Here is a 13,062-nt window from a genome sequence, read left to right on the forward strand (position 1 = left end):
AATGTAGCGTGGAATAAAACAAAATAAACAGTTATTTCTACTACCAACTCCGTCACCTAAGAATATATAATGGCATATACGTGAAAGAATTTGGAATTAATACTGACCTGTTCAGAGCCTCCACCTCTACCATGTGGGGATCGACATCGTCCTTGAAATGTTTCAGTTGTTCGATTTGCTTCTTGACCGCTTCAATGTCAGATCCTAGCGGACCTAGCTTCTGGAAGCGATCCTCTGCCTTAGCCAGGAAGTTCAACAGATTCTGGAGCGTCTCGTGGAATTCCATGGCCTTCTCCATAGCATCGATCAAATTTTCCTCTCTCTTAGCGTACAGTGCCGTGATGTTATCCCAAGCGTGATCCAGATCTTCGATGTGTTTCTTAACTTCCGGCTTGTCGGGCTCACCGCAGAGTGACATCAAATTACTACCGGTACGACGAACTTGTTCCACTTCTGGTTTTGTCTGATCAATTTCTTGTCGGATCTCTTGCAACGCAACTTGCTGCTTCTGGATGGCCTGCGGTTGCGCTGCCGGTGGTTCCTGTGTTTGCAGCGCTTCCTGGAGCTCCTTGAGAGTTTCCATAACGGCTTGCATCTCTTTCCAGAATTTCTCAGCAACCGCCAGAGTGTTCTCCAGAGAAGCTCCGCGTTTGGATGTTGTTTTCTGTAGCTCATTCCAAAGATTGTTCAGTTTGTCTAGCTTTTTCTTGATATCCCGAACGGCTGGATCGGATTGGTTGCTGGCCTTAGAGATAACGTCAGTGGCAGCTCGTTTAACAGCAGCGAATGCTTCCCCTCGTTTGTCGATGTCTTCAATCAGGGCCGCGTTGTCCTCGATTTGGTCTCTTATCTTCGGTGGATGGGCGGAAATCGGATCAGCCTGATTGGCTTGTTCGGCAGTATTTTGCAGGGCACGCAGCATTCCTTCAAGTTTATCGGAGAATTGACTAGACTCTTGTAGAGCTTGTTCAAGGGCGTTTTGGCGTTCCCGAAGTTCTGTACGGAGAGCAGCATACCGAGCATTGTCTGATTCGACAATTTCACTTATTTTGGCAGCGTCATCATCAGCAACCAGCGCAATTAAAGCTTCACCCGTTTTGTTCAGCTTATCTAGCAAAGGTTTATGTTCAGCGATAGATTGGGTTAAACGCTCGTTTTTGTCCTGCTGGATGGCAATTTGATCTAGACGCAAAGCGGGCATAGCAAGCATGGAAATTTGATGTTCCATGTCATTCAGCCAGGTGACCAATCCACTGTGAGAGTCAGCAAAGTGTTCCGATAGAGGCAGGGCTTGTTCAAGTACGGCCAGCCTGTTGGAACATAAACCAGCCACCGTATCGACAACTTCCTTAAGGTCTTCCAATTTCTCGCGCAGAGCAATCGTATTATTATTCGGTTGAGACTCCCGTAGTACCTTCTTGGCGGCAGAGGTGACATCACGTACACGACCCTTTTGACTAGAGATATCGTCGTTGATTGAACGGTGCTCTTGAAGTTGAGCTCGCACCAATTTGGGAGTCATCGCTGGAGGTTCTGCATCTCGTAAGGTAGCATCCATATCTCGGAACCATTCGAGCAGCTCGTCAATATCGGCTGTGACTTCATTGGACCGTTGTTTGCTCAGATGCAAACGTTCCGCTTTCCTTTGAATTTGTTCAACGATCGCTTCGAAACGTCGGTTGTCACGAGTAACAATTCCTTCGATTGTAGACGCACCTTCTCCAGGTGAAATTTGACACAGTTGAGGGCCAATAGAGTTGACGGCTTCCAAGACTGGTCGCATTTCGGATAAATCGCCTTCCAAGCGCACAATATCTATTTCATTGGAATCCCCAGTAGCCAAAGTAGATTCAGCTGCCTGCATCCAGTCAACCAATCGAATGTGTGATTGGTGGAACTGCTGTACCAAAGGTAGAGCATCTTGGGCGTGTTTCAAAAGATCGCCTCCCTTGGTTGTTAGCTCTCCGTAACGACGCTGCAGTGAATCAAGCTTGTCCTTCAGTTGTAGAGCTTCATCGGAAGAAATGTGCTTCATCAGTTCAGATCCAGCTTCAACCGTTGATTCTACATTCGGCGAACGACTGGCAATATCTTCATTCAACTCAACAAGCACATCCATTTGTTCCAAAAGTTTCTCGGTGTGCACCGGGATGACACGGAAACGTTGAAGGCGATTCTCCATGTTTTCCATCCACGACACTAGATCCTGATAGGTGAGCACCAAATGGCGCAAACCCTGCCGTGAATCATTCAAAATTTGTCCAATATTTTCACTAGCTTGTACCAAATCGGTGTATCTGTCTGTGGTGTTTTTAACTTTTTCGCTGAGCACAACACCTTCATCGTCGCCAACCAGCTCCATCAACTGACCGGCGATATCGGCCAACTCGCTAAAGTCTGGCTGCTTGGAAAGAATCTCATCGTGTAGACGTTCGTGTTCGATTATACGTTGCTGAATTTTCTCCTCATCAGTTGGAACCAGTTCCATCGCTTTGACAGCCCGTTCAGCACCATCCAACCACTTCGTGAGCGGGTTCAGTTGATCTTGGAATTGTTTTGCCACGTGCATCGCCTGTTCCAAATCGAGGGTACGGGTTTGTGCAGCATCGGTTAGAGCATCGAAACGACCCATCAATTCCTTAAGTTGACGCTCGATGGCTGCCTTTTCGGACGGTTCACAACCCGCGGCTACTTCTTGGCCCAACTGGAACAATGAAGACATTGAATTTTGACGATCCATCAGCATTTTCGTCAAGAACTTCTGTTCTTGAAGTTGAGCCTTGACGACCTTGTAGTCGGCGCTTGGCGGTTTTTGGTTTGCCACCATTTCTTCCGTATCCTTCAGCCACTTCGATAAGCCGTCCAAAGCTTCCTGGAATTTACCCGACTGTAACAGACCCACATCTAACCGACGATCGCGCTCGTTCATCTTCTCCTTCAAATCATTCCATTTATCATTGATCTTCTCAAGATCCTTCTCCAAGACACCAGTTGGAACACCTCCCTGAGCGGATCGTATCAGATCCTGACCGGTTCGATTCACTTCATCAATGTTTACCACTAATGGTTCCACATAGCGTTGTTTGAAACGACGGAAATCTTCTTGCTGATGGCGAATCTGTTCCAATTCCGAGCTTACCGGTTTTAGCTTCTTGACCTGATCGGCTACATCGTTCAAATTGTCCAGCGTATTCTGATGAAGATCGTAAAATTTCTGTAATGCTTTCAAAGCCTTCTGTAGTGCGTCATCGTGATCACGAGTGCGATTTTCTAGCTTGCCAAGTTGCTTTCGAACCGATCCAATTTGATCTCGGGTAGCAACCGTATCTGGAGCGAATCCAGAATCTACTAGCTGCTCGCCGGCACGTTCTACAGCACCAACCTGACTAGAAATCCGTTCAATCTTACTCAAAATAGAAGCAACCTCATCTAGTTGATTTATGACCGTCTTGATTTCCCGTGCCGGTGGACTTAATGAATCGATTTGACTCTCCAGATCATTTAAATCAACACCCAGAGCTTTAACGGCATCATTGAACTGTGTAACAGCAGTGGCTGCCGACTGTAACTCTCCACAACGGTCATCCAAACGAGCATGAAGATCTTCGATGCGATCCGCAATGCCGTCGACTTCCGATTTTAAATGTTCAGCATCACCACCGGCTGCACGAGCTTCGACGGCGATATCGCCTGCCATTTTACGAGCGGCTTGAAGTGGCTTTTTCAGTGCAACGGCATCGTCTTTAATAGTTTTGACACGATCCAGTAATTTGGGATCCTTGGCGGCACCTCCCAGAGCATCGTGAGCGGCCAGACGATCTTCACAACGGCTAACGGCATGATCGAGATCACGTAGCTCTTCATTGAAGTCACCTAATCGTTTGGCACATGCTTCCAATGTTTGAGCACGCAGTAGTAACTCATTGTTGAGTCGCTCCCAGCGATCCTTCATGTCCTGCAGTTCTGCTTTGATCGGTTCCTTGTCAATATCACAGGCACCAATGAACGATTCTCCTAAACCACGAGTGCTTTCATACTCGCCAGATCTCTTCCACACATCCGATCTGAAGGTCTGCAATTCCTTGAGCTGCTGATCAAGTTGAGACTTCTTCAGAATACCAGGCTTGAAAGAGGCCAGTTTATCTTCTGCTCCCCTCAACCAAGTCAGGAATGACTCGGACGCGGCGGCATGTTTCTTACAATGTTCCATACAGGTCTGAAGCCGAGTTTGACGATCAACGGCAGCATTTCTCAAGCGTTCCCATTGTTGCGATATCTTCTCCAAATCACGTTGAACGGTACGGTCAGGACTTTGTTCTGGTTTCTCTTGAAGCTCTCGACCCTTGTTCAGTAACATGATCACCTCATGTTCGCGACTCATCACTTCACGGTAGACTGGTTCGTGAGTATCAATTTGATGTTGTAGCGTCGGGCGATGAGCCGAAACCAACAAACGATCGGTCAGATTACCAAGCTCTCCCGACAGCCAACCCAAGGTGCGTGCACAAGTTTCAGCGAATTGGCGTCCATCGCGCAAAGCGGAATCAGTTTCGGCCTTTCTGTGATCAAGTTTCTTCTGTAGATTTTGATACTGCTTACCTACAGCAACAACACGTGCGTTGACATCAGCACGCGATGCAGGATCACTCAAAACTCGGCAGAGGGCTTCAGCAGCAGCTTCAGAATCAGCCAATAATGGACGCTGTCCTTCAAGCTGTCGTTCGAGATTTTCAATTTTACGTAAAGTTTCTTGATGGTCACGATCAGTTGGTAGCGCATCCAGGTTGTCGCTAATATTCTGGAGGGCCTCTCGAAGGCGGTTAAGCCCTGCATCGAATTCCTTCGAAGTATCGGCGGCAGCTCCCAAACTTTGTGCTCGTTCATCCAATCGACCGACAAGATCATCCCACTTCCGTTGAACATTCTTCAATTTTGTTGAAACTGATTGAGACTCAAGTGACGAGTCTCGTAGGTACTCCAGCACAGCATTACCGACTTCTTGCAAATGGTTCAACTGAGGTTGTTGACCTCTGAATTCCTCACGAAGCACCTGAACCTGCTGTACTTGACTCTGTACCATTCGTGGATCAGAAGAGATGGGTCCCAGGACAGTTAACATTCGTTCCTTTGCAGTAAGCCAGCCATTCAAATTGTCATGAGTATCAAGGAAATCACGCAGCTGCTCGGAAAAGTTGATACGATCCTTACACAGATCATGCAGATTCTTCCAACGATCAGCAACCGATTCCAATTCAGTACGAAGTCGGTCGGCCCCTTGTACGTCTGGTTTGCGCTTGAGTAGATCTTTCACCTGCGCTTTGGTGGAATCCAGCAAACTTTGTTTTTCATACATTTCTTCGAGCACCTTACGCGCCTGTTTATTACAACGTTCCGCCTCGTCCTTGTTACTGATGACATCTTTCGGGACCTGACGCTGAATTTTATCCAAAAAGCTCGATAATGTTTTCAGACTTTCCTGATGTTTACGAACCTCATCACGCACGGAATCCAGTTCGTTCTGACGATCGTTCAGACGCGCTCCGACCAAACTGTACCGATTGTTGATTTCCGTTAATTGCTGTTGGATCGGTGTCAGATCGGTTAGCTGGAAACCATCTTGCGACGATCTCCGGCTACCGAATCCGCTCGATCCACCGGGAGACAGCGGAGACACGGTTGGACTTTGTCCCACCGCCAATCCTTTGGTTGGACTAGGTGATCGCGCTTCTCCCGATAGCCGACGCATTGGACTAACGGTAGATCGTTTGATTGGACTGTAAACCGAACGCTTGCGATTAGGACTGTCCGGCCGAATCAGTGCATCGTACTGAGCGCCCAGATCGTTCACCTTATCGATAGTTACCGCGTAGTCCCGGTGCTCTTTGATGAGAGGCTTAACTTCTTCGATCTGATATTTGATTGTTTCTACGTCCACGGCAACCGGGGCAAGATTGTTGGTTCTGGTTTCAATACTGGATAGCCAAACAAGTACATGATCTTTCACTTCTTCGTAAGCATTCAACTGTTCTGCCTTTTGTTTAGACAGTTTGAGTTTTTCTTCCAACGATACCTCCAAATTCTTCCAGGAGTTCTCTAATGCCTTAATGCGATCTCGTACCACACCAGTGTCGGTGACGTCACGCTTAGCAATAAGGTCTTTGCCGAGCTTGACGCAACTTTCATACAGTGGACGTAGATGTTCCTTGTTCTTAGTAAGGTCAATCATACGTTGAGTCAACGTTTCAGCTGGTAGCGTCGTCAATTCTCTGCCCTCCAAAGCTTCCTGGAGATTTGACAGCTCTTGCTCCAGAATAGAAGCATCATCATTGAATTTGTTCAATTGTGCCAGCGTATCTTCCAAAAATTCGCCACGTTTCAACGCTTTGTCTAGCAACTTCTCAAATCTTCCGGTGACGTCGCTTAAGTTTGTTTCAATCCGTTTAGCAAGACGTGCGTTCGATGCAGTAGACATCAATTCCCGAGCTGATAAGGTTACACTTTCCAAGCTGGTACGGTGAGACTCCAAATCATTCAGAAGTCCACGATGCTCACGAACCTGTTCAATCAAGCGTTCCTTTATAAGAGATGCAGGACGGTTTTGGAGTTTGAACTTATCTTCCGATTGGTTGATCCACCCGGAAAGGCCATCAAGGGCATCCTGAACACCTTGAGATTGCACCAAAGCAGTGTCCAAAAGTTTCGAACGATCCGCCAACGCATCCAGTAGTTGGTTGTATTTGTCTTTCACATCTTCCACGGGGATTTCCAGAGCTGAAACTTCCGACGGACTAAGACGTCCGGCCAGCGACTTTAGCAAAGCATCCAGACTATGTTGAACGTTGTCAATGAGTCTTCCTTGGGACAAAAATTCACTTTGCAGAGATTTGGTTTGATTCATTTGATCCTGCACCGATTGAGGATCAGCTGCAATTGGATCCGATAGTACCGTTGAAACTCGAGGATGTACATCACGCAGCCAGGAACGGGCTTTTTCCAGAGCTTCCTGGTAGTCACGCTGGCGACCTCCCAAACCTGCAAGTCGGTCCAGTAGTGCATTGGCACGGTTCAGTAGATCGCGATATTGAGCGGTAACTAGTGATACTTCCTGCCGGATTGGGCTGTCCGAACTAGAAATCTGTTCAATGTGTGGTAAACGCTCCGGTAACGTTGTGCGGAAATCATTCAAGACCGACAGGTAATCTTTGCATTCATCGACAAACTTTTGCGCAGACATGGTGATGAAACGCAGGTCGGCCTGATGAGCAACAACATCTCCGTGGAATTCCTTCACCGATTCGGATTGTGTCGACAGTCGATTTAAATCGGACAACGTGTTCTCTTTGTCCTCCAGCGTTCGGCGTGATGTTTGAAGCCAGCTGGAGAAAGTATCAAGCTCGGAACGTAACTTTCCTAGTTCATCACGCGCTGCTCCCAATCGTCTGAGTAGTTTACCGGTGCGATCCTGGGCTTTGTCCACCCGGGAACGCAATTCCCGACCCGAGCTTTCCAGGGCAGCAACCTCCGGAGCACTGAGCACTTCACCACCGGTGAGGACCAGTTGCCGTACCTGTTCCAGGCATGATGCAACCGGGCGTGACTGGACGTCGATGTCATCTTTGATTTGCTACAAGAGAATAATGTTACGAAAATATTTGTGATGATGCTCTGCGAGCGCAATAATCCTATGAATGCAGTACCAAATTTTAAGGAAAAAGTAAATGCGGGCACACTTACCTTAAGCGAGTTGATTTGATTTCTGAGATCATCTACGCGTTCCTTAGGTCCACCAACGGAAGCAATATCCTGCTCAACTTTAGTGATCCACTCCAACAGCTTAGACAGATGATCTTCACAAAGTGCAAACTTTTCGACTACCGCTTGCTGTTAATAGAATTTACAAAAGAAATGTTGATCAATGCTTCGTTTCCATAACCTCAACTAAACTGTGACACTGAATAACACAGAAAAGCATTTGTACAAAAGGTCTCATCGTTTTCTTTTCTTTTGTTTAGCATGATTATATGTATTAATGATGATGACACTCGAAGAGGGAAAACTTAATTACCAACAGAACTTAAATATAAAAACACAGAAAACAGTAAGCCCATTTGCTGAAAATAAATAGAATGCCATAGAACGAAAAACCAACAACAATAGAATACAAACCAAGATTCGTTTGCTATAACACAGAAAACAGCACATAAAAACAGACAATAGTTTCTTTCACAGATGACAGTGCCAGCAAACAGCGAAGAGACAGAGCAATAGATTAAACATATATATGAAGAGTATTCTTAAATACAGGCTAAAGATCTGAAGCAACGCCAGCAGGTCACCGCGCAGTCTGTGCTGGATAATCTGCTGTTAAGATGAGTGGAAAGTAGTACAGTTCCAGTGGCTGCCGTCACGTGGTCTGCACGTGTCCTTTCGGGCTATTGGATAACATATACAGCAAGATGCACACATACACAAAACACATTCAAAGCAAGCACACGCCATTGATCGCACACGGGGTCTGTCAGTCTAGATTATGTGTGTAGTTTTCAGTTGATGTTATTTTTTGTTAGTGTGTTTTTGTTAGCTAGGATCATTCCGGTTGGTTAGCGATAAAAACATTTAAAAATAGTACATAGTAATAGTTGTTTCATTACAACATTAAGTCTAGCTTATAATTGTGAATAAAAAGGAAACAGAAAAAAGTATACACAGTCCTGAAAGAAAATAACATTTAAGTGCAAAAGATATACAATTGAAAAAAACAGAATCGGACAGTATATTACCTCACAAATGATCACAATAAAGTTATACTCGTACTACAATATGTATAACATTTTCTTATATACACAAATGTTATAAATTCAAATAGAGACTAGCATTGCCTATAGAAAACACATGCAGACAACACATTTACACTTTCTTATCATATTGGTGTAATATATATTTGAAATGAAGAAAAAAGTAATTGTCGAGTGTTTTGAGCTTCTTTCTCCTTTATGTTCATCCTGTCGACGAAGGTTTGTTAAATGAAACACCGAACGAAACTCACTTACATCAGTTTTCGTTCAACAACGAGCAAATTAATCACACGAGATAATTGACACAGCGCGTAAACTCACGAATACAGCTGGCATTTGATACACGTCGGGTCACCACACGCCCACATGCGTGATTAATAACACAGCTTCATCGTCATGCTATATTATGATTGCGATGGTGATTGTATCTCCTGTGGTGTGTGTTCGGTACTATCTCTCTTCCCTTTAGCCAATTGAGACTTTCTTTTCAATTTTTTTTGCTGAATAACAACGCGAATCATTTTACTCGAGTTATTGTGTATACTTTTGTTTTTTTTTCAAGTGATTCAACTGGTTGCTTTGTGATTTGTGTGCGTGCATTTGCGAGAATAGTGTAGAGGATGTGTTTTTGGTAAGCGTGTAATAGTGTAACGGTACTCCTGCCGTGTGAGGACCCGGACATCAATTTAGGTTCACTACTCTATCGTCTATTAGCATGCAGATTTGGTTCGGTATATGAAAAACATTAACATTGCTCAACTGGAAGCACATTTTAGAGGAAACTAAGCGACTGTAGCACAGGATATTACGATCTAAATAAGCAAGTTTAATGAAAAGTATTGAAAAACCAAGGGATGTTATTTCGAGAAGGCATGATAAATGAGAGTGTGAGAAACTGATACTGTGATTTATTATTGAGAGCCGGTACGTGCGCGTGTTCAGATCAGTGTTCGATTTATAGTCATTCAAATCAATTTAATAATTAGTTTTCTAGAAAATGATATAGTGAATGATTAGTTTTGATTCCTTTTAATGAACTCTTATATTGGAAATCGAGAATATTGCGAAAAAGATAATTACAGTGCCGGACAAAACAATGAGAACACCAGCAGATGAAAACTTCGCTTAGGCACTGCCAATTTGAATTAAATGTGACATGTGACACCTAACGACGAATTTACTGGACAGAATGTCACTTTCTCACAATTCAAACAAAATTTGAGGCTTTCTATCATTTTAAATGCTCTTGAAAGTTTCTCAACTATCTCAGACTGACAACGAAAATTAGTGTGGAACGTTCTGTGGTTAAATGAAACAAACATCAAATTGATTGGATCTGACGGAGAAGGTTGGATTCGCAACAAACGTAGTGTGCATTTCGACCACACGGATTCAACGGAACTTTTCAAGTACAGCGGAGGATCCTTCATCGAAGAAGGCGATACTTGTCGTGATATGGAGTGGTTTGAATCTTTTGGATCCGGAAGATAACATGGACTAAAACATGCCGGATAATGATCCATACTGATATAAAGTGGATGATGTTTTGCGATGCAGTCCTGCGATCGAAGAAGGCCGTCGAACTCGAAACGAAGCGTTTTTTTTTGTAGGAGCGCTTGCTCGAAAAATTCGATTTGTTTTCATAATGCCGCCTCTGATTTAAATGCTTGAATGAGCGTTCACTAGAATTGCAGCTGCAGTTGTCTTTAGTGACTAATAGCCCGACTTAAAGCTATTTTCATATTTGATATTCGTTACGATAAGTAATTTTTGAAAGCAATTTAAAATATTTTTTTTGCCCTGCTTTGCCCCTTACATGGAATACTTTATGAAATCTCATGATAAGGCCGTCTACATAAATAAATATATATGAATATTTATAAAGCCAGTATTCCGCCAACAATTAGTTATTAGAAAAAAAGAAAGAAAAAAAGCAGGTAGATTTATTGGCACTTGAAACAGAGCAAGCAAAACTTCAAATGACTAGGCATGGTTATTCAATTGATAATAAATCCAGTGGGTGAACGAAGGTAAATTGAGAGTTGAAATATACTAACAGTGAAAGGCCAGAAATTTCATTTTCATCAAATAATTCCATTCGAAAATGAAATTTTACCGAATTGGTTACACGTCGTTGAGCACTGTGGAGTATCCCGCTTTGCCCGAAGGATACTTTTCTTTCCGACTTGTAGGCAGGGCCGCCGAGAGGGAGGGCGAAAAGGGGCTCGAACTTTTTCAGAATCCGGAAATTTAATGATTAAAAATTGTTTTTTATTGGTCATAATAAGAAAAATACTATTGAAAATAATCTTTCTGAGTACCAATCGTAGGGAACGGATAAACAGATATACCAAGATCTTGGCGTCTAAAAGGCATAACAAAAAAAGCGGAATAAATCACTTTAAATCAGGTTTGTTGATGTTCGCTTGCAATAGAATGTCGCATAAAACCAATCGTGAAAATGAAACCATTCAAAAAATTCACACCCCTTATCTCTAAAGAATTTTGTTTTCACAAATTAGTTCATGTTTTCAGATTCGAGTTCGGTCTCTGGGGTAGATTTTACAAGATGGATTGATTGGCATTCGACGTTCAACGTCTAATGATATCTTGAAAATTATAATTTGACGTCTACATATGAAATATGGGACTATGTAGACTTTGTAGACTCGCCTACTATTATAATTTGATTCACTTGATGCCAGTAGCTCTTATAATTATGAAATAAGAATATACACATAACATAGCGAAGATTTTTTTTTTGTAAGTGCTGATAATTTTAGAATGGCGTTCTTACTATTATTTGGCATATTTTTGTATCAACGGTCAATACGTCCCCTATCAATATCCACAATGAAGAATTGTCACAATTCGTCTGCAATTTCTCTCAAAAGTGAATGTTTACCATTGGATAATTGGCTGTTATGACAGAAAAAGCCTAAAATAAAGCATCATCAAATTAAATACTGCCAACAGTGAATTTAAACATTTTGTTGGCAGGCGTGTTCCAGTTTGAAAATATTACCTAAATTTGTTGAGCATCCAGTTATACCATATGTGTGATAATGTTTGCACCATCGATTAGGGGTCCCGTTCCACCTGTGCATACAATGCCTTTATTTTCTTTGCATGCCCTTAACCCATCATGTTCTAGTATATACAAAACGCCAATCTTTCAATACATGCTTACCATAGAAGTTTAATACCTAACCGATTTGTGTATGAAAAATTCTCTGAAATTTCCACGTTTTAGTTGTTTTGAAAACTAAAAAAATGTAGTTAACATTTGATACTTCATATAATGGGATAATACAGTAGTATTTTACCAAAGAAAATCGTTAGCCCATTAAATTAAAATTAAATCTTCCAAAAATCTCCTGTCATCAGAAAATCAAATCGATATTGTTATATCTTCGAATGATGAAACAATGTAACATGACATGGCTGCGAAAAACAGTTATACGGAGAGGGATCCTTTAGGATTCCACGAACACGTGAATATGGAGTGTCACAAAAAGACATTTCGATCGCCGTGGGAGACTCAGGGTCTCAGCCCGAGAAAAGAAATGACCAACTATCCACGACAGTGACCACAGATCGTCCAAGTTTAGCTACGGTCCCGAGGATTATCGCTACCTTCAAAACGAAACGAATACCCAGGTGAACCCTGTTTTTTCAATGAGAAAAATGGCGAAGGAAATACACGTGTTAATTCCAGAAATCGACAAAATAATCACGAAGACCTAAATTGCAGCAAATTGGAACTCGATCAATGATTAATATAGTTTAAGACTCAGAGAAACATCTCCTTTCCATTTGAGTAAATAGAAAAATCAAAATGGAAATTTTTGGAAACTCGGAGCAAACATTATCACGCATACGGTACCTGTAGAAGCAAAATGGTGATACGTTCCAAGGAGGTCATTTCTTAAACATGAATTTTTTATACAGGATCAGATGATGGAGTTGTTAGTGCATCTCAAGGAACGGCAGTTAGGTGCTTGTCATGGTAGTGCATACAAAGTGGGGAGTGAGTACGTTAAAGATAAATCTAGTGAAAGTAACGAAGCAAACAACAATTATCAAATCACTTGAATGTAACTATATTAGCACTGAAAAGTAACGCACGTATTTCGCTCGAAGTTAGTTTTTTATCTTTTTTTTCTGAGATGAATTCAATGAAGTCAGCGGCTCGGATATAATGGAAAGTGATCGTGATACAGAACAGGAATCACAGAGAGAATGATTTTTATAAGGAACCTGAATA

The 13,062-nt window shown here is 42.7% G+C and overlaps 1 protein-coding gene across 50 annotated transcripts in view; it reads right to left on the bottom strand.

The window, feature by feature from the left end:
• The window catches only part of LOC131437101 (dystonin), a 531,610-nt gene that overhangs the window by 43,014 nt on the left and 475,534 nt on the right, over window positions 1-13,062 (bottom strand). For all 50 annotated transcript variants that reach the window (XR_009230701.1, XM_058606235.1, XM_058606233.1 and 47 more), the window contains 2 exons: window positions 7,735-7,881; window positions 108-7,624 (listed from right to left, as the gene is read on the bottom strand). Coding sequence is in view for 49 of the 50 variants with exons in the window: in XM_058606235.1 (XP_058462218.1) it covers window positions 108-7,624; window positions 7,735-7,881 (7,664 nt within the window). In the remaining variant the exon portion in view is untranslated. The remainder of the gene's footprint in view (window positions 1-107; window positions 7,625-7,734; window positions 7,882-13,062) is intronic.

The sequence above is a fragment of the Malaya genurostris genome, chromosome 3 (assembly GCF_030247185.1).
Source record: "Malaya genurostris strain Urasoe2022 chromosome 3, Malgen_1.1, whole genome shotgun sequence".
NCBI lineage: Eukaryota > Metazoa > Arthropoda > Insecta > Diptera > Culicidae > Malaya > Malaya genurostris.